The sequence below is a fragment of the Mus caroli genome, unplaced genomic scaffold (genome assembly GCF_978045245.1).
Source record: "Mus caroli unplaced genomic scaffold, Mus_caroli_1 scaffold_7, whole genome shotgun sequence".
Classification (NCBI taxonomy): domain Eukaryota; kingdom Metazoa; phylum Chordata; class Mammalia; order Rodentia; family Muridae; genus Mus; species Mus caroli.
The window spans coordinates 108,984,709-109,007,563 of record NW_028227262.1 but is presented as its reverse complement, the minus strand read 5'-3'; the positions used below and the strand labels follow the sequence as shown (position 1 = coordinate 109,007,563).

The window sequence follows — 22,855 nt, the reverse complement described above, 5'->3', positions numbered from 1 at the left end:
CAAGCAGGTTTAAATAGGTAGTACATTGTCCTATTAAAATATAAATCTGCTAATACACCAAATATGAAACCTAGAAACTATAAAAATAACTTAGTATTGTAATAACAGAATTTACAATTTATTTTGACTAGTAATGCATGTACATATTACTATTAGTTGAAAATAATGAATTGATTATTGGATGGTTTTAATTCCTTTAGCTTTCTATAGGCTTCTCTGTAGTTTAATTTTTGCTACTTAAAATAACCAGCACATCTCTTTTCTCCTATACTTTATGCAGCTTGTACCTTCTTGAGATAACAGCCAAGGCATCCAAAAAGTTTTCAACCTCATTCCTGCCTTTCTTTCCTTGTGATCAAATTAACCTCTGCTTCATCTCTCATGGTGTCCATTTGTCCCCAATTTTGCCTTTTCTCTTCTAATGAAAAGGTATTATATATGTTACAATAGACTTTTATCCAAAACCTGAAAAAAATTTAGCTTGAGTGTTTTTCCTGGCTCCTCCTGTCGCTTTTTCTCCTGCCCATCATTCCTTTCCCCCTCCTTCCCACTTCTCCTTTCTTCCTATCTCTTTCCTTCTCCTCCTTGCTTATCTCTGTCCTATTCAGAACTTTCTTCATTCCCTCAATATTTGTTCAGTTCCAAGTCGAGCTGTAGAGGTCCTTCCCCCAATTCAGAAGGACCTCTGCTTCTAAGATGGTGTATGGGAATGGGAGTCTTTCTGGAATGGGGGAGGTTGTGAAGCCAAGTTTATAATCTTCTGCCCGTAGTGCTTCCTAACAGTTCTCATATCTGTTCCATGAGCAGTTACTCCTCAGTGGCGTGGGCATGTTCTCTAAGGATCAAATAGTTCTGACAACAGACAAAACCCTACTGATTAGTTAAAAGGCTCAGCTCTACAGAAACAGACTGCATTTCCATATTGATTTCATCTCCAGAAACCTGGCTCTGTCTGGAGATAAGTAGAATCCAGTCCCCTCTCACAGGAAGTGTGGTCTTAGGGAATACTTGGTCAGAAAGGGAGTTTTACTATGTGAAGATGTTTGTGGAGTAACAAATTGACTTTGAGGATTCATTAGGGAACTCCACCTATGGAAGATGGGCACAGTCTTTGATGCTCTATATTTCCTGGGCTGGTTTCAGTCACAACTAATATCCTTTGCTGGCTCTGTAAAAATTCACTCTTGTAGAGATCTATGATCATTTGGCATTCATTTCGCAGATCCAGCGATAGCTGACTTCACATGATGCAGCATCATATGTCTTCGTCAGACCTATAGTGACACAGTTGAAGTTCTGATCCTGATTGGTAACACTAAATGAAAAGAGAAAGCTTGGTTAGGCTTCTGGTTTCTATTCTGATTTTAACTGTTTGTGACGTGAGGTTCTCATGGGAACTGTGCATGGAGGGAATGCAGTTTCATGAAACCACACACCCTCCTCCTTGGCACTGAGTCTTTCATCCCAACTTAAATCCCTGCTTTTCAATACACAGTCACCAATCCAGCCACACACCCACTGCTTTCTTTCAACTCTCCTGTGAACATTCACAGATTCCAAGTATCTAGGTCTCACTTGCTCATATTAGGTTGAAAATATCCCATGTACTGTCACCCTAATCATATTTTAGTACTGGATGCATGTTTATAACAGGGAGATCCAAGGCAGGGCAGGAGGAGAGGGATTTTTTAAATCCTTTCCTGGATTTGAACTGGTTCTAGGAAAAACTTGGTGAAGTTAACTGTTGGCATTCCTATACTCCCTTTCTGTCATTCAGATCCTTTTGGGCTGACTGCAAAGCCTCATTTCATGAAAAAGTAGCATGCTATTTGGAATCAAGGGACTGTAGAATCAAATGATGGCTCTGCTCTGTTGGTATATGAAACTCAACACATTTCTAACACATTCTCACACTCAGTGCAACAGCTTGGGACTAATGAAAGCTTTCTACATGGCTTCCCAGTGAACACACTAAGAGGTAATTCATGCTTAGCACAGCACAGCACAGTGCCTGATGGAGAGTAGATACTGAGTAGATATTAATTTTCCTCCCCCTGTAAGGAAATCCATTTACAGGTTGGAGACCTAGCTTGGACCTTGTTTGACTCATTATTTCCATATGAATACTGGAATATTACATCCTCCTGCAAACTTTGACTCTGTGGAGTGATGCCTTGAAGGGCTCTTGAGGGTTATAGGTTCAACTTTGAGTCACAGATAAGGCTTAGGCACATAATAACCTTTTTTTTTAATGAAGGAGCTATATCTGGGGAAATGACATGACAAATAGCTTAATGGTCTATGAACTATCATATGAGGTACAGTAGCAGCTTTAATGTATGATAATATATTAATATAATATATAATTTAATATAATTATAACATTATAATATGTTAATACAATAATATATAATATATCATTATAATATAAAATATTATATATAAATAGAATATAAAAAGAATAAAAGTTAAATAGCAAAGAAATGGGTTGGAAGCAACTAGAAAAGTAGAACAGAGTCCTGTCTAAGTCTCTGAACTATCAGCTATCTCAGCTATCTCAGGTTTTGTCTTATGTAAATATCTTCAGAGAAATGCAGGCTGTTCACGTACTTGCCATTGAACACAGAGTTGTTGATCCAGCGCCACTTTTTCTCTCCAGGCTGACGTACCAAACCAATAAAGTAATTCTCAATACCAGCTATGTCCTGAAGATACTTCTAGAAATTAAAAAAAGAAGTCCATCAGTGAGCTCTTCACCTCTGCATCCCGAGCTGGTGGTCAATGGTTGATCTGTTTCTGCGAATCAGGAAGGCAGCCACGGATTAGACGCCGGCTGATGCTGACATTTGCCATTAATCCCTGAGAAGTTCTGCGACTTTGTAGGATATCTGGACCAAACACAGAGTACCTAGCTTCTGGTGCAGAAACTAATGTTAAGGATGAAGAACTTACATTATTGATAAATACCCTGGTGATGTCAGTATTGTTTTCTGAAGTCAAGCAGAAGGAATGGGAAAGGAAAACACCACAGTCAAAAACAGGTCATTTCACATACACATTTTATGTCTGGCATGATTCTCTTTGTAGGATTTTCATCAAATCTAGAAAATTTCACACTCCCAATTAAGTTATATCAAGTGAACAAAAATGTATTGAGAGTTATAGCAAAGCATCAACGATGTGATCTTTTTCTGTAGTCAATATGCAGAGGAGGCTGGGCAGAGTAGTGTGGTGGGAGTTGGGTACACCAAAACTTAAATGGAGAGTAGAGAAAATGGAGGGCTCAAGTTTTCTCGTTCTTTCTTCTTTTCACCCTCTGTTTTCTCCCCCATTCTCTGATTCTCTCTTGCTACCTAAAAAATCTTGCTTTTCCACTTGAGTGCTTCATCCTAGAGAATTTGTGGGATTCTGATTGCTGACCTTGGTCATCTGTTCAGGGACAGCCTTCCTGAAAATTCTGCCCCATCAGAGGATGATTTTTTTTTTTTTTTTTGGAGAGAGGGATAGAGGAGAAAAATATGAATAGTGTATAGTCTAGTACCTAGCATCTAACCAATGGTAAAGGTTTGAAGAAGAGACAACTATAAATTGATGAATATAATGTTCTAATGTTTATATATATGATCTTTGTCAGATAGCTTATTTTGGTGGAGAAGGTATATCAGTTGGTGAAGCATCTGCTGTCTAAGTGTGACTACTTGAGGTCAGATTCCTTGAACTCATGGGAAATCCCAGGGATGCAATGAACATCTGTAATCCCAGCTCTCCTATGACAAGATGAGAGGCAGAAACAGGAAGAAGACTGGGTGAAGCTAACCTCGCTATGTACTGGTGAATAATAAGCCACCCTGACTCAAGGAAGATTGAAGGTGAGGCTGTGGCACATGTGTGCCCACATGAACACACACACACACACACACACACACACACAACCATTTCTTTTCTCTAATTTCCTCATTGCATATGCATAAAATATGCATGATAATATGTTTCATGGCTATCACAAAGTAAAAGGATACAATAAACAGAGTGCTACATAGTATTAGTCTATTTTCATTATCACAAAGGTAAAATGCAAACTTTTATCTTTTTTTTTTTTTTTTTTTTTTTTTTTTTTAGAGGATACTAGGAGATGGTTTTATTATACTGCTAGAATAGTACCTTAAAAATCCAGTTTCAAGTAGTCATCTCTCAACACTTGGAGTAACTCTAAATGAACTCAGTATGTTTTACACACACACACACACACACACACACACACACACACACACACGAACAATAGTAAATCTTCTTAGAAAAAATGTAATGAAGTAACTGTCACGGCTGTCCTCCTGAGACAGAACTAAAACCTTTAGTAGAATGAGTCCAACAGTCTCTAGTATTCTGTTGCATTTTATCAATGTTTATCAGTAAACAAGGTCAAAAGCAAATCTCTTTTACATGGGATCAGCTATATACTCTTATTATCTTGCCTCAAAGCTTTCACTTCTCATAATCTAGCAAACTTTTATCTTATTTTTTGTTTTTCACATTACTAATTATATTAACATATTTTTCTTATGTACAATGAAATGATACATTAATATCTTAGTAACTCATATCTTTCTTTTTTACTATATACATTAGCATCTCACAAAATATTCTGTAATTTTTCAGTAACTTATGTTTTATTATATTTGACATTCATTCATTTACTCATTTTTGTGTTAGTGTATTTTGTGAGCTTATATGTATATATTTATTTGTACAATCATACATGTGGCACTTTTGGAGGTTAGAGAACCAATTGTGGGAGCTGGTTCTCTCTGAGATCATGTAAGTCTCAGAGATTGAACTCAGTTTATCAGGTCCAGTGGCAGGAAAGTTTATCTGCTAAGCCATCTTAGCAGGTTCATATGTCATGTATGTATGTATGTATGTATGTATGTATGTATGTATGTATTTTATTTATTTTATACATATATATGTGCTCACATTTGAGTGGCACAGTCTTTCTGTGGAGACCAGAGGACAATTTATGAGAGTTACTCCTTTCCTTGTATTATGTGAATCTCAGATCTCTGAGACTGAATTCAGGTCATCAGGCTTGGTAGCACAGGACTTTACCCACTGAGCTATCCTCATGGTCCTTAAGCTGCTTCTTCAGATCTTTGGCCAATTCTTGCACTTCAAATGTCCTGGTACATCCCTAGAGTATGAGCCTGATGCTTGGTTTATAGAGAAGACAACAAAAAAGATCTAGATTTCTAGTTTAAATGGAAATGAAGAACCTTCCAATCTCAGGTTTACAACAAGGACTGTGAACTTCCTAGCTAGGCACATCTTTACTCCTTAACCATCAACCTACCCTTACATCACCAAATTGTTCCATAGATTCCACCAACTGCAGCAAGTGTAGGGCAGACTATTTTCTTATAGCATCCTAATGCTTTACCAGTTTCTCTGGAGTGTTGACAATTGCCAGTGTGGATCCTTGTGTTGCACAATAATCCATGCTGTCTTTCCAAGGTGATTCGGAGAAGGAGAAGAAAAAGCATTTTCCTTGGTGAAAATCCCAGTTTCTGGGACAGACTGGAGAGATAGGGGGAGGAGGGAGCAGAGACAGAGACAGAGAAGGAATACATGTGATTAGTGGTTTGGAGTGTGAGCACATTTCTTTGTAACTACATCATGATATAAATTCTTCCCAATTCTGGAAGAAATTTCATCACTCTAGTCTGCCTTCTTGTCCCTAACATAAAGGGAATGAAAGCTCTTCAGGGTACCTTTGCACAAAAGTCCCACAAGAAAGGAGGTGTTGGGAAAACCCCTTGAGAAGCCAGCTTATGACTACCAACTGGGTGGAATGAGCCCAGGATCATGCACTATACCTGTTCCATAGCTCCTTGTAGGCATGGTACTTTCATCATTTCTCCCAAAAATCTGTGAGACTGAAATGAAAAGAAATCCTGATGGTTACTATATATTGAACAACAGTCATTAGGCTGTGGGCTGCTGAATTTTGAGTATTTGTTTCTAAACACCCCTGATATTCTAGACAATCCAGAGGTGGAAAGAAAAACCACTATACTTGATGAAAACCCTATTTGGGGCGGGCAGATTTGAGATGGGAAGGTGCAGAAAGAAGGAGGGAAGAAGAGAAGAAGAAGCTGAAAGAGATACTATGGAGAGGAAAAGAGTCTTGGCTACTCTGAACTAGAATTGTCAAAAACACTGTCTTTGAAGCATCCACTTAACTGTAACCACAATCTATTATGTGTGGTACTCAAGTCCTACTATCTATCTATCTATCTATCTATCTATCTATCTATCTATCTATCTATCTATCTATCTATCTATCTACCTGTCCCTCCACCATTATGGTAGTAGCTGTGAAATGCTTAGGAGATTAATGAGAGAGAGACAGAGAGAGAGAGAGAGAGAGAAGCCCACCCAGGTAGGTTATTACTCCTTTCTTATATACAGGTTTGACACTGTTTTCAGAAGGCTGTTTGAAGCACCTTTTTTATTTTTTTTACCCAACAGAATATTTTTATTGATTATTTGTGAATTTTACATAATATGCTGTGATCACATTCACTTCCCAGTTCTCCCAGGCTCACTCTCATCCTCCCTTGTGACCTCTCCCAAGAAAAAGAAAGGGGGAGATAAATAATTCCAAGTCTATTTTTTTTGTTGCCCACATACTTTTACTCCCAGCTCCCCACAGCGGTTTGGCTGTTCCCTTTATTTCTGGAGTCCAAACCCTCTATGGGAGGCTATCATCCCGGGCAACCTTTAGGTGCTTTTCTCATAAATATTTCCTCAGCTCTATGGATGATAACTGAGTAAAGCAGATCCAGGATACAGAGAGTTGCAGCAGATAAGGAAATAGGTAACGGATCTAGAGATTCCTCTAAGAGTAGAAGTTCACTTTTTAAAATACAAACTGTGGAGATTAATGGCCCCTAAGGGGCTCCTTTCACTTGGATGCACCAGCTGTCTGAGCAGACAGTTTCAGTGGCTCCATAGGCTATTGAAATATCTGCTCAGGGGCCCTGGTTATTTGTTGTTTATGCTTAAGACTACTTTCATTTACCCAGATGCCAACTAGTCACTTAAACTCTTATTGTTAAAACAGGCATGAGCATTCATATTTTATTGTACTCCTTAGCTCTGAGACTTTGATATTATAATAGTCCATTTTTAAAATATTTTATTAGGTATTTTCTTCATTTACATTTCCAATGCTATCCCAAAAGTCCCCCATACCCTCCCCCCCACTCCCCTACCCACTCACTCCCACTTTTTGGCCCTGGCATTCCCCTGTACTGGGGCATATAAAGTTTGCATGTCCAATGGGCCTCTCTTTCTATTGATGGCCGACTAGGCCATCTTTTGATGCATATGCAGCTAGAGTCAAGAGCTCTGGGGTACTGGTTAGTTCATAATGTTGTTCCACCTATAGGGTTGCAGATCCCTTTAGCTCCTTGGGTACTTTCTCTAGCTCCTCCATTGGGGGCCCTGTGATCCATCCAATAGCTGACTGTGAGCATCCACTTCTCTGTTTGCTAGGCCCCAGCATAGTCTCACAAGAGACAGCTATATCTGGGTCCTTTCAGCAAAATCTTGTTAGTGTATGCAATGGTATCAGCGTTTGGAAGCTGATTATGGGATGGATCCCCGGATATGGCAGTCTCTAGATGGTCCATCCTTTCGTCACAGCTCTAAACTCTAAGTTAGAAATTTCTACTTTGGTCCTAAAGATGTCAATTGTAGCCCATGTCTTAAGAGGCAGTGGCAGGGAGTCCTTGCAGAAAGCTGCATGAAGAGTGGGCTTGGGGCTGGAGCGATGGCATAGTTCCCAGCATCCCCATGTTGGCTCACAACACCTGTAACTTTGGTTCCAGAGGATACAGTGTCCTGGCAGCCATAGGTAGCCCATGCACATGGTGCACATATATACATGAGGATAAATTATTCACACACATAAAAATGAACAAATCAAATAGAAGAGAGGTAGGACTAGAAATACCATGGCCTCTGTATGTGAAACATATGGCATTAATTTTTTTGTGTTATAAATGAGGCTTGATTACCAATCTGTTTTTATTCTTATCCCATGGTGAGTCTAGCATAATTTTTAGTTCACAAAATGATGCTTAGCCCTTTTTTTGTGGAACATGAATTCTTTTGTGTGTGTGTCTGTGTGTGAGCATGTCTGTGCATGTGTTTGTGTGTATGGATTGTATGTACATGTCTAAGTGGATGTATGTACATGTGTGTGAAGATGTGTTTACATTCGTGTGTGAGGGGACCACTGACTGACACTGGGTGCCTTCTTCAATCTTTGTCCATCTCATGTATTAAGACAGGATCTCTTTATGAAACTGGAGTTCATTAATTCAACTACACTGACGGGGCCAACGAGTACCAGGGATTCTCCCAGCTCTGTCTCCATCCACCAGTCTTGCTGTTACAGACACACATGGCAAAGACTTGACTTTTTCTTATGTGCTGGAGATATATGCTCAGGTCCTCATTCATGTATTCACTTTACCAGATGAACTATCTTCTAATGCTAGAATTTTGTTTCTTTTCTATTTTCCAGACAGGGTTTCTCTGTGTAGCCCTTGCTGGCCTAGAACTCACTCTTTAGACTAGGCTGGCCTCAAACTCAGAGATCTACCTGCCTTTGCCTCTTGAGTGCTGAGATTAAAGGTTTGGGCCACCACACCTGGATAGAATTTGGTTTGTAACAATTCCTTGTAAGAATCCATGAAATTCACTTACAATATATTATAGTAGTTCCACACGAATCATTCTCAAGCCCAGGAGGAAAACTGAGGATCATAAATTCCATACAGGGGTTGAGGTGGGTGTAGTTCAGTACTAGACTTTGTGCTTCCTATGAGCAACGTCCTGCATTTGATCCTTAGTACCAATAGAGGAAAAATCAGGAAGATACAGTGATCAATGAGTTTTCTGTTCATTTTCACACTTGTAAAGGAGAACAGGACCTTGGTGTAGCATCTGTATGCAAATTCATAGGAACTGTTAGAATTCAGGACATAGAGGCTGGATGCTAGAGAGATTACCATTTTGCACACTAGTGGTTCCGTAGCTCTCCGTGGGGACGAAGCCATCATTACTTTTGCCAAAAACCTGTGGGACTGCAAAGAAAACCAGCTAGTGGCTCAGCTCCAGTGTGGCTGCAAATGAAGGCAGCAAATGAGCCACAGGGGATGCCAGGAAACTGTGACCACAGGAGGAAGCACTGAGCTCTGCCTCCGTGGGGTGTGTGTATATTCACCCTTCTCTTACCTACTTGTGTATCTTTTCTGAGCCCGTTATAGTTATTACATGTTCACATTGGGTCATAAGGAAAATATCTCTTACCCAACTGCTGCAATTTACCCACATTTCCTTCCTCCATTTTTTCCTACTGGCTTCAGAACTAAATCTTTGACTACGAGGCTCCCTGTACTAATAAATTTATTGAGAAGAATTTATGTACAACACACACACACACACGAACACACCTCTCTGTTAAATCTTGCTCTTATAGTTAGCTCTTCATACAGCTTTATTGGGTTGAACTAGAACAGTAATTTTTAAAATTATAGCAACAATAAAAAGTCAGGCTAAATACTCCAGTTTAGATTATCCAGTAAAGCCTCTTATTTTTATAGTCAGTTGTGTGTCTCCATTGTAGATCATGGAACCTGATCCCATGTGTCTGCTAGAGTATGGGAAGACAATGTGGAAGAACTTGGGCACTGAACCTTTACACTCAATCTGGCATTCTGAGCAGAATAAAACAACAAAGATGCTGGGGTTGGGGGGGAGCTTCCACAAATACTCACAATACAGCAGAAAAAAGGTCATTCCAACAACTTTGATCACTACTACGATAAGCCCCGAGATGATCATGTGCCAGTTCATGATGATGGGGATTCAGGGATCTGTGAGGATGAGAGCAACATCATCAGAATATGGGGATGAAACTGCTGGCCTTAGTTAACCTTGAGTCTTTCTCAGAATACTCAGGGGAGAGCTGGAAGTCAGGAATTCCACTGACAGGTGAAAGGAGGTAACCCAAACATGTCCAGAACACCGATAGGAAACTGTTCTTCATAAATACTTTAGGATTAGGTCTTAACCTTGTTTCCATTTGTGGTTTCATAAATCCTGTCTACTGAGTAATTTCCCTACAATTCAAGAATATTTAGTCTTGAAATGACCCTTGCTCACAAGCTTATAGTCTCTGCAATGCTAATTTCACTTATAAAAGCTCCAGTCTCAAGTATGTCAGATGAACAAAGGGCAGGCAGACAGACAGACTGACAAGACTGACTTACCTGATCTCTTTCTGGAAGTCTGGGTTGGCATACAAATAGGAGTCTTTTTGATAAGGTATTCGGTGCAGAGAGCAGGGTTCCTTGTCTTCTGAATGTATGCTCCTGCTTGGGTAATGGGTAATGTCCTTGTTCACATCCTCTCTGTTTTAGTAGCATCTCCAAGCACATACTTCTTCCTGTTCAGTGCTCTTGTCAAAGGAGCAGGCGGGGCAAAAAGAGGAAGGGAACTTCTACTTCTGCAGGAGGAAGGTTCCTTTCAGGGGAAACTTTCTAGAGGGATTTGGAAAACCACATGCCTCAGCACAGACTTAGTCTTCATCTGTTAACTTTCTTTTGCTTGTAGCATGGGATTTGGCTCCTCAGTGTAGTATATAAATCTTTGCATACTCCTCTCATGACTGCTAAGTGCTCAGACATATGCTAGATATTCTCTTAGCCTGGGATATATGTGGTGGTTCTGTACCTCTCATTGGCACCTCTCAAATCTGTCCTGGTCTTATCTGCTGAACTGAAATTTTTTAAATATATTTTCTCTTTGGCGTCATATTTTCATCACATATTCACATGACACACCTTTGTTGATCTCTCTCTCTCTCTCTCTCTCTCTCTCTCTCTCTCTCTCTCTCTCTCTCTCTCATATATACAACAGACTCCTTGATGTTCTCTTTGACAAGATAATTCTGGTGTATTCCTTAGACCTCACTTCCTCACTTCTTTCAGGAGAATTCTTTAGCCAGTCCTCCATTCGCTTGTCCCAGTTTGGTTTAAGGATCCCTTACTTCATTCCATGACTAGGTACCTATTCCTAGGGAGAATTTTTGCATGATTATCTGCTTGTGCACAATAATTTCCACACTCTGAAACAATGCAGCCCAAAGCTATTTATTTTCTCACTGCTGTTGCCCGGGCACAGCCACAGTCCTTGGATCACTCACTGTACTTGAAAATGGCATCTGGCTTTTAGGATTTTATTTGTGGACTTATCATTAGACCCATAAAATAAACATTTATGGTCTGATTTTTTTTATTACACTACTTATCCAAATAGACGAGTTGGTTGTCTTTGTTTTCAAAGATATTATAGATGTCAGACCACTTCCAAAGATGCAGATTCCTGATTAAAACCCATGGACTGTAGACTGTGATGACAGTACTCAGAATGGTGACTAACCATCCTCTCATTTGTAAACAGAGTTAACTTATACTACAAATATAATGTGGTTTCAATGTAAATTGCCACTCAGCTTCGATAGCAACTCAGAATTCATAGAAAAATATGTTTTTTAATAAATAGAAATGCTCTCTAATAGAACACTGTGATATAACCAAACTGATATGTTAGGGAATGGAGGTGATGGTCAGGTGTGGGGCCTGGACAGGGTTGGTTCAAAGACCGTGTAAGGCTCTCAGGTCTGCAGCCTACCAGGAACAGAGATATCATGGAAACACACTTGACTCCCACTTACTGTAATAACCAATTGAATAAAAGGCAAGTTCTATTGCAGAGGAGAGTCATTCTAGTTAGATGCTAAAGACACTATCTCATTAATATCAAGCTGTTTTAGTTCTTAACAGATGTAGCACAATACTCAGAAGACAGACTTCCTACTTGTATGTCTTTAAACAAAACCAGAAATAGTTGTAAAAAATAAAACAACCCCTATCTTTCTTCATTAAGTCTGGCAAGATCTGACTCTTACAGTGTCTATCAGTAGCCATGACAGATGTGCATATGGTTAGAACTTTCTCATATCTCACTTAAAAGTTTAATGTAAAGGAGACTGAGCATGATGACACACACCTTTGGTCCCAGCACTGGAGAGGCAGAGGCAAGCAGATCTCTGAGTTTGAGGCAAGCCTGGTCTACAGAGCTAGTTTCAGGATAGCCACGGCTACACAGAGAAAACCTGTCTCAGAATCTGTCCCCCATACCCCCTAAAAAGTTAAAAAAAATAAATAAATGAATATGTGAGCATAGCTTAAAATGAAATAAGGATTATAAATAGATCGAGCCTTCATCTATGAGTTATAAGCTTTATGACCCAGGAAATACTAGATCATACCTCACCTATGCTTTTAGAAAGATGTTGGAAAACATTGATTCTGTATAAGTAAAATGCCATTAAATTGACAAGAGTCACTTGGAGGTTTAGTGGTTGATTAAAAAGCAATGAACAGTAGGATGAAGGGCTCTGAATAGTACATTAGATACCATAGGACAAGAATGAGAAAGTCAGAAGCTATCACTGAGATAGCAATTCAGAGGAAAAGGGAAAAATATAATTAGAGAAGAAATATAGAGATATTAATATTGGATCCAATGAAAATACAACTAGAGATACTCTTATAAAGTAAATTAAAGAATAACTCCTCTACATAAAAGATACTGATGAAACTTAAATTAACTAATAAAGAGCTAGGATTTCCATTGCAAGTAAATTCATGATGCGATAGTGATTTTTTTATAGATAACATATTTCCCAAAGGATGTCTACAGAGTGCAGGAAAAATACACTGTTTAAATAAAATCTAATGTGAAATCTATTCTAGCTGGATACACAGTTGCTGAAGATAGTTAATATGGATCAGACCTTAGTAGACCACAATTAGCTATAAAGATATAAGTAAGTAAATAACAACTGTGGGTAGTTAGTGATATTAATCTGTAGTATTGATAAACAGTTTTGTACTATGAATTTTCTTATAATGTATAAAATATCAAGGTATAATTTATTTTTATGTTAGAGAAAGCCTTGGTATTTTACTGTGAAAATTAGTAAGCATAATGAGATAGAACCTTTGTGGGAAACATCTTAAAGTCATGCTTAACAGTAACTAAGACCACTGTGGCCACCTTTCACAATGACCAAGGACCAAAGTCTGTTCATTGCACAATTTATCAGGAAACACATTGTGTTAATATGTTCATGAATTGGTAACTAAGGCTGGGTGCCACACAGGCTTAAATGTCTGAGATCATAAAAATCCTAGGGCTTTGCAGAATGAATTGGATTTATAGCACAAGATGTTTCATCAACATTAGAATGAACAAGATGTGTGTGTGTGTGTGTGTGTGTGTGTGTGTGTGTGTGTGTGTGTCTGTGTGTTCGTGCACACAAATGTAAGGTGTATTATATTCATTGGCTCTAAGATCCACTCAGGATATCTCTTATCCAACAATAAGAAGGTTTTGCCCATGTTATAATTAAGATACTATTTTCCCCGGTGGCTAATGTACGGAGGCTATGTATGTATGTATTTATGTATGTAAATTTTATTCAGAAGAGGGGCACCTGAGAAGTATCTGCCTTCATCAATGACTTAATCCACCAAAGGATTTAAATTTTGAATCAACAATTAGTAGGTTGTGGGACAGTGAAAAGTGAGCCTAGCTGAGAGAAATAGATCATTGGGAAGTGGCAAGAATGTCCTTAGTGATTATTTCCTGCCTTGGCTCTTTCCTGCTGTTTTATTCTTTCTGGCTACCATGAATTGAGCAATTCTACTCTATCACTCCCCTATATTCTGACATTTTCTCTCAACATGGCCACTAAACAATGGAGCCAGCCAACCATGGACTGCATCATCTGAAACCAGGAGCCAAAATAAATTCTTCCTCCTTTAGGTTATGTATTTTATAACAGCAATAAAATTCTGGTTAATATAGTACTCTATAGTCACCTAGAATCACCTCTTCCAACCTCATATTCTAAAAATCAAGGGTGATTGAGGTTCTTATGCAAAATATACCATTTTTGCAAACAACCTATGCAATCCTCTTATACACTTCAATACTTTATAGTTTTCTACAAATGTAATTTTTAAAAGTATTCTCAATTGACAGTTGAATTTACAAATAAAAAACTCATTTATACAGATGACTGATCATTATATTTCAATTTTTATTTCTTAGTGTTATATAATACAATGAGGAATCATCCCATTGTTATCGTCTTAGATCCCGTGAAATACAATAATAAAGAACAGCATCAATTAAAGCCATAACAATCCAAAACTTTGTGAAACATGTTATATTACTGACTAAACTTGACACAGCCAATAGAAGACTTGAAATACTCTTAAAATTTTGCCTAAGATTTTTGGCAAAACTGTCAAGTGTAAGCTGCCCAAAACCCCAAGTTTTGTAAGTAGCAATTTATATGTGAAATTTAAGTTTGAGACATCATAAGCATTTTTATCTTAAAGATATTTATGTGGTACCTGACATACTTTCAGCTATCAGCTTGATCCAAACCTTAAATGGTTTTGGGGAAAAGGAAGCTCAGTTGAGAAACTGCCTCTTTCAGATTAGCCATGGTATTTATGTGGGCATTTCTTTTTTTTATTCATCTTTCTGTTTCCTTTCTTCCATTCAGTTTCTTTTTTGTATGTTAATTTTATCATTTCAAAGCAACCCTTTCAACATAACAAAATAAAACATAATAAGATAAAACAAAACCCATCATACTGAAGTTGGACAAGGCAAACCAACAAAAGAGTCCCAAGAGAAGGCACAGGAATCAGAGATCCACCCATCCACTCATTCAGGAGTTCCATAAAATACTCAATTTACAGCTATAATATATATGCAGAAGACCTCATGCAGACCCATACTAACCCCATGCTTTCTGCTTTAGCCTCTGAATTCATATGACCTTTGCTCAGTTGATGTAGAGGGGCTTTGCTTTCCTTGTGACTACATCCCCTCTAGTTCTTACACTTTTTCCATTTCCTCTTCTATGAGCTTCAAGAGGAGGGATTTGATAGAGACATCCCATTTAGAGCTTTATGCTCCTAGGGATCTCTCTCAGAGTAGTGTCTGGCTGTGTGTCTCTGTATCTGTTCCCATCTGCTGCAGGGGGAAGCTTCTCTGATGATGGCTGAGCAAGGAACTGATCTGTGAATGTATCTAGGAGTCATTTTATTGTCATTCATTTTTTTCTTTTTGAAGCCAGTGACACTTGGTTTTGTCCAATGTCTTCGGGCCATTTAGTTTTTGGTTATTGGTCACCCAAATAGTGTTGGTTATGGCATACTTTTCATAGAGTGGGACTTAAGTTAAACCAGGCACTGGAGAGGCTGAGCAGGTACGCACATAGAACCTTCACTCCTATGTTCTAGTGTCTTTGGTACAGGAAAGTACTCTGCAGGCAAAAAAAAAAAAAAAAAAGGAAACAACAATCCAGCCACAAAACCTTTGATCTACAATTGGTCTAGTCTGCAAAATTTGGTGGCATAAAATTTGTTGGCGTAACCAACCAATGTGGAACATTTTACTTATTGCTAATTGATATAGGAGGACCCAGCCCACTGTGAGTGGTTCCATTCCTAGAGAGGTGGGCCTATGCTATGTCAGAAGGAAGCTGAAAGTGAGCCTGGAAGAAAGCCAATAAGCAGTACCTGCCTCAGTCCCTGCATTTTGCTCCCTACACTGATTTTCTGACTTAACCTCCCTTGATGATGGACTCATAACTTATAATCCAACTCTCTCCTCCAGGTTACTTTGGTCAGTGTTTTATTATACCAATAAAAGCAAACTAGGATAGGTACAAATGGATAAAATAAATTGTTTTGGCATATGTTAATAATGCATAATGAGCAAATCAGTGTGGGTACCACTTCCATCACCTCACTCAAAATCATCTTTTCTAGCTGTATTGAAATATATGATATGAACGTTGTTTAGTTTAGTAAACTAGACTGTATAGTAGATCCATTTCTTCCTACCTAATTATAACTTTGTAGTTCTTAAATCAGATCTCTTTGTTTTCCTCCAATCCCCAACTCTCCTCATTCTCTGGAAATTATCAGTCTTCTCTCTATGAGAATAACTGTTACAATTCCATATATGAGGGAAGTAATATAGTAATTAATTTCTTGTGTCTAAATTATTTTATTTAACATGTCTTTTAGATTCATCAAAGATGTGGAAAGATTTTTTTTTTCTCACAGTAGCTGAATACAATTGTATTGTTTGGTCTCTTTGAAAACATATCACCTTCTCAGGCAGTATTTAAGAGAGTAACTAAAAAGCCTTATTTAAGTCTGATCATAAAGATATTGAGTGATATATGCTTTGTAAACCAACAGAATAAAACATACTTTGAATAGATTCTACCAATAGCCCACTCACTGGACCTTCTGATGTTGTTATTGTTTTTACTGAGTCAATCTTCCATTATTCCCATTTTACCTTAACTCCTAGCTAGGTCATTCTAATTCTTAAAGACTGTTGTTTTCCTAATCCATAGTAGACTTACATGTTTATTCCTTCTCTTGTCTGTCTGTCCATAGACTTAGCTGTCCCACCCAAGTAGTTTTGTAACACTTACTTTATCACAGGTCTTTGACAGCAATGTTAGAGCTTCAAGCAAATTTAAGGGACAGGGACATAGTGGCCCATGGAATAGAAGTGGTCGTAGATTTAAATCAAAGTGGATGAAGAAGCAGCTGGGGATGGGGATCAGTTAATATGTTCAGGGTTCAATCTTCAGCCCCAGAGAAAAGAAACAAAAGAAACAGTGTTAACTAAACTAGGTGAAGATGCAGATGGAGATGTGGCTCTGTGGCTGGTCACATGGCCAATCGTGTGTGAGGCTCCAGGGTCAGCACTCAGCCTCATGGCAAAACAAAACAAAGCAAACAAAAACCAAAACGCACAAACCAAAGTGGTTTAAGATATAACTGGGTCTCTGTAAAATCAGGAGGCAAATCAAACTAGGCCTCTTGTCTCTGCTCACTCCGGTGTGTGCAAAGCATCATGACAGGGAGCATGGTCATAAGGGTCAGATGGACTTCATGAACTACAGACTTTTCTCAGATTAAGTTAGAAAGGACTCAGGAATGGATATTTATGGGTCTAGAATGAGCTATTAAATATGGTAAAGGGCAGAATACTGGTGGTATGTAAGGACAAACAGCCACCCTTAGGCAGGATATGTGGTAAGGGGAAAAAAAAACAAAACAAAACAAAAAAAAAAAAGGAAAAAAATACATGAAAACCCAACTCTCCCTGTAATCTCTCATTCACCTGCTCTTCTCAAGACTTTATGGCCTCATGTTATTTTTGTTGTTGGAATTATGTTTGTGTGGCTATCTTCTTTTGGGTTTCTTGGAAGAAAATTGTTTTCTAGCTTTTGGTGAGGTAACCCAATCACAAAAGAACACACATGGTATACACTCACTGTTAAGTGAATATTAGTCCAAAGCTCGGAATACAAGAAGGAAGACCAAAGTGTGGATGCTTCAGTCCTTCCCAAGGGAGGAAATATGGAGACAAAGTATGGAGCAGAGACTGAAGGAAAGGTCATCCAGAGATTGCCCCACCTAGGGATCCATCCCATATTCAGTCATCAAACCCAGACACTACTGCAGATGCCAAGAAGTGTTTGCTGACAGGTCCCTAATATAGTTGTCTCCTGAGAGGTTCTGCCAGAGCCTGACAAATGCATAGGCATATGTTCTCAGCCAACCATTAGACTGAGCACGGGATCCCCAGTGGAGGAGTTAGAGAAAGGAATGAAGGAGCTGAAGGGGTTTGCAACCCATAGGAAGAACAGCAGTATCAACCAACCAGACCTTCCAGAAATCCCAGGAACTAAACCACCAACCAAAGAGTACAGATGGAGGGACCCATGGCTCCAGCTGCATAGTAGCAAAGGATGGCTTTGTCAGACATCAATGGAAGGAGAGGCCATTGGTCCTGTGAAGGCCTGATGCCCCCCAGTGTAGGGGAATCGCAGGAGTGGGTGAGCAGGTGGGAGAGCACCCTAATAGAAGCAGGGAGAGGGAGGATGGGACAAGGCTTTTCCAGAGGGGAAAATGGGAAAGGGGATAACATTTGAAATGTAAATAAATAAAATATACAATATAATAATAATAATAATAATAATAATAATAATAATAATTATTATTATGGCCTCTTCCAACATTGCCAACATTTTCCTTCTGCCTTTATAACCTAACCCCAAACCTACATTCGTAAAGACAAATTTCTTTTTTGATTATGAGTCCAGTTTTAGATCTGACATCTAATGTGAATCAGGCACTTCTCGTTTCTAAACCTCTGCCAGTGATCTGCTGTCAACCCTGTTGTAGTAAGTCCTAAGCTACACTAGCATTTCCTCAAAGCTGGAAGGAAGAAACCTCTTTCAACTTCTTTGTTTCTTACTGATGATTGCATCATAGCAGCACCCAGCAATGAATCAGCCATGCTAATTCCTTCTCTGCTGACCACTCTCTAGACACTAGATGATGATGCATTTCCAAAGCATTCTTAGATCTTTTCTTTCTTTTTTTTTTTGATGTATTTATTTATTTTTTTCCATTCCATATTTTATCCCTCACCCCCTCCCTCCCTTTGACTGTTCCACATCCCACACTTCCTCCTCACCCCCCTGTCTCCATGTGGCTGTCCCCATTCCTGACCCCACCTGACCTCTAAACTCCCTGGGGCCTCCAGTCTCTTGAGGGTTAGGTACATCATCTCTGAATGAACACAGACCTGACAGTCATCTACTACTTCTCTATTTCCACTCCACATCCTGAAACAGGAAATTTGTCTCTTTTGATTATGACTGAGGTGCAAATGACCAAACACTTTGCCTTCACTCTTTCAAACTAATCCCACACAACATTGCCATGTGAGTCTTTATAAAAGAATTGTCATAATAATGTCACTTCATTATCTTAGGTTCTGCGATAACCACTAATATGAGAAGTCTCAGTTAAACATTGGCTTTGCTTATTCATCTAAACCTTTTATTCCATATCACTTATGTAAATTCTAATCCAAACTATGGTCACATGTTTTGTTTGTGCTAATATTTGGGCACCTAATTAAATGCACCCTATCATTATTTTATTGTTGTCTGTAAATATGCATATATTTCTGGACTAATAATCAAGTACTGACTGTGTCTGATTAGTCTCTGTGCCCAGTGAGGGCCAAACTGGAGTCCCTCAGCCCACTCAGTTACAATTCTGCCATTGCACCATCCCTTCCTTAAGGTTTTTCTAGTAAATGCCTGAGGACATAAAGTTTGAGATGGAGACACATTGAGACATTTTCTCTTAAGAATCTTTTAAAGAGGCCTAGAAAGAAAAAGTAAGTTTCATGACTGAGAACAACCCCCATGCGAGTGATGGTAAAACAGAAGACAAAGTCAATGTTGTTATCTTTTCAAATCCTTGAGTAATTCAGTTTTAATTCTCACTGAATTGAAGATCAAGATGAGAGTAGGGGTGTAGCAACTTGTGTTGGAGAGAATAGTCTAGATTCATACAATGGGTAAATCATCAGAATAAGACATCTTTGAGGTCAGTTCAGCCGATATACATTAAGACTTTTGTACTGAATTGGCTAGGGATATTGCTCAGAAGTAAAACATTTTTACAGCTCATGTGAGGTCCTGGGTTTGGTCATCAAGACTTTATTAACTCAGGTTGTAGATCCAGGAAGGTCATCAAACTCTAGAGTGGATCTATACAAAGGAACTCATATCTACACAGCTCATGGTCAGGTTGCTGAAAACTAAATATTTTAAAGACAGCTATTACATTACAAGCAGGAAGGCAGAAGATCCAAAAGTACTCTAGGCTGAAAAACAGTGAAAAGATGATTTTATAGTGATGAAGAAAAACTAAGCATGCTTACTTGTTTTTTCTCAGTAATTTATATATTTTTATTCATTTACATCCTGATCACAGCCCCCTTCCCTCTTCTCCTCCCAGTCCTGCCATTATAAATCCCTCCTCATTACCACCTCCCATTCTCCTTAGAGAAGGGGACACGTCCTTGGGTACCACCCCACCCTGGGACATCTAAGTCCCAGTAGGACTGGGAATATCCTCTCCCTCTGAGGCCCAACCAGATAGTCCAAGTAGGAGAAGGGGACTCAGTAGCAGGCAACAGAGTCAGAGACAGACCCCAATCCAATTGTTAGGGGACTCACATGAAGACCAAGCTGCACATCAACTACATATGTATAGTGTGCCTAGGTTCGGCCCATGCATGCTCTTTGGTTAGTGGTTCAGTCTTTGTGAGCAAGCCTGGGCCCAGTTGTCTCTGTAATTCTTTTTATGGTGTCCTTGACCCTCCAGCTTTCTCAATCCTGTCCCCACTCTTTTTCACGACTCCCTGAGCTCTGTCTGATGTTTTGCTCTGGGCCTCTGCATCTGTTTTCATCCACTGCTGGATGAAGCCTCTCAAAACACAGTTATACTAGGATCCTGTCTGCAAGCATGGTAGAGTATCATTACTAGTGTCAGAGACTGGCTCTCTCACATGGGATGGGTCAGTTGGGCCAGTCACTGGTTGGCTGTTCCTTTATCTCTGCTCCATCTTTTCCCTGCACATGTTCAAGGCAGGACAAATTTTGGGTTGAAGGTTTTATGAGGAGGTTGATGTCCCCCTTCCTTCACTAAAAGTTCTGTCTGGCTACAGGAGGTAGCCTATTTAGTCTCTATATCTCCTGCTTATAGGAATCTCAGCTATAGTCACCTCCATAGACTCCCTGTAGTCTCCTGGCCCAGGTCTCCAGCTAGTTCCAGAGATGCCCCCCATTGATTACCATTATCATTCCTAGCCCTAACCTGTCCTCCTCTCCCCACACCTGACTGCCATCCCCATCCCTTCCTCACCTCCTCTCCCACACAGTTCCCTCTCTCCATTCACCTCTGATGACTATTTTGTTTTTCCTTTGAGGGAAATTTACAGTGCTCCCATGGGCCCTCCTTATTACCCAGTTTTCTAAGAAGAACTCCAGTGGCTCATGCTCTAAGATCAAGAATTGATAAATGGGACCTCATGAAACTGAAAAGCTTCTGTGAGGCAAAGGACATAGTTGATAAGACAAATTGGCAATCTACAGATTGGGAAAAAAATCTTCACTAACCTCATATCCAATAGAGGGCTAATATCCAAAATATATAAAGAACTCAAGAAGTTAATCACCAAAAACCGAAACAACCCAATCAAAAAATGGGGTATAGATCTAAACAGAGAACTCACAACTGAAGAATCTCAAATGGCTGAGAAGCACCTAAAGAAATGTTCAGAGTCCTTAGAGATCAGAGACATGCAAATCAAAATGACCCTGAGATTCTACCTTAACCCAATGAGAATGGCTAAGATCAAAACCTCAAGTGACAACACATGTTAGAGAGGATGTGGAGAAAGAGGAACACTCCTCCATTGCTGGTGAGGAAGTATAGCAAAATTCGAGGCTTTTAGGCCCAGGCTTGAGAGTGTGGTCTTTGTGGCTTAGTGCTCCAGGTGCTGGTCATAAAACAGATATCGACATTCCTGGGTTCAAAGAGTGTTCATTCAAAGAAAGTCACCCTGACCCACCCTGACCATTACTGGAATCTGCAATGCAAATGTGCTATTGTTAGGGGCTCTTAGATTGTTAGGGGCTCTTAGATTGTTAGGGGCTCTTAGAAACTGTCTTGAGAGATAACCTGACACTTGTGACTTTATACTTCCTTGTGACTCTTAACTGGTATTTTTGGTATTTTCCAACAACGCTCTCCCCACCTCCTTGAGTTGTGGTTTCTTCCTTTAAATACCCCCTTAGTCAGCTACTCGGGGTGCCATGGTCCTCTACCCCTGCGGGGTGTATGACCATGGGCCCTGAGAGCACTCTTGAATAAAAATCCTCTTGCAATTTGCAGCAAGACTGTTTCTTGTGGGTGATTTTGGGGTGTCGCCTCTCCTGAGTCGTTGTGGGTCTTTCACTGGTGGGATTGCAAACTGGTACAACCACTCTGGAAATCAATCTGGAGGTTTCTCAGAAAATTGGAGTTGAGTTTTGTACAGCGTGATAGTTACTGGTGTATTTGCACTCTTCTACATGCAGATATCTAGTTAGATCAGCACTATATGTTGAAGATGCTTTCTGTTTTCCATTGTGTATTTTTGGCTTCTTTGTTAAAATCAAGGGTCCATAGGTGTGTGGGTTTATTTCTGGGTCTTCTATTCTATTCCATTGATCAACCTGTTTGTTTTTATGCCAATACTATTTGTTGTTTTTATTACTATTGCTCTGTAGTATAGCTTGAAATTGGGGGTGGTGATACCTCCAGAAGTTCATTGTATAGGACTGTTTTAGCTAATTCTGGGTTTTTTGTTTTTCCATATGAAGTTGAGAATTACTCTTCCAAGGTCTGTAAGGTGTTGGAAGCCATCCCGCGGCTCACATGGACTGGGGTTACTCCTGGGAGGCAAACTGGAGCTGAAAAGACAGAAACTAGGGGGTCGAGAGAAAAATGGAAGCCAAGACAAGGTTCCTGATCAAGGCTCAAATGTTTAATAAAAATCTGTGCTTATAAAGGGGGCAAACCCATCCCCTGCCATGCCAAGTTTCTTGTTGTCGCGATGACAAGTTGTCAGCACAATCTTTTAGCAGTAAGTCACCAAATTCACAGATTGCAGTTAACTCAGGAAAATTTTGGAGGAGAGGTTCAACCTCTCCGCAGGTGGTAGGCAGTGTCACAACAAAGGAAACCAATGGAGT

General features: G+C 39.4%; 1 protein-coding gene across 1 annotated transcript; it reads right to left on the bottom strand.

Moving 5' to 3' along the window:
- Nucleotides 1-526: 526 nt before the first annotated feature.
- Nucleotides 527-10,474, bottom strand: Clec5a (C-type lectin domain containing 5A). Its single transcript, XM_021165658.2, has 6 exons — nt 10,341-10,474; nt 9,846-9,944; nt 5,871-5,930; nt 5,435-5,571; nt 2,611-2,717; nt 527-1,315 (listed from the first exon to the last, which is right to left on the bottom strand). The coding sequence occupies exons 2-6, from the start codon at nt 9,922-9,924 to the stop codon at nt 1,201-1,203; spliced, it is 498 nt and encodes a 165-aa protein (XP_021021317.1). The 5' UTR covers nt 9,925-9,944; nt 10,341-10,474; the 3' UTR covers nt 527-1,200.
- Nucleotides 10,475-22,855: the final 12,381 nt, after the last annotated feature.

Excerpts from the sequence above, each read along its gene's own strand:
- Clec5a (XM_021165658.2), bottom strand. The coding sequence starts at position 9,924 with ATGAACTGGCACATGATCATCTCGGGGCTTATCGTAGTAGTGATCAAA. Across the intron at positions 2,718-5,434 it reads TCAACACTCCAGAGAAACTG|AAGTATCTTCAGGACATAGC; the intron begins GTAAAGCATTAG and ends TTTAATTTCTAG. Across the intron at positions 1,316-2,610 it reads AACTCTGTGTTCAATGGCAA|TGTTACCAATCAGGATCAGA; the intron begins GTACGTGAACAG and ends CTTTTCATTTAG.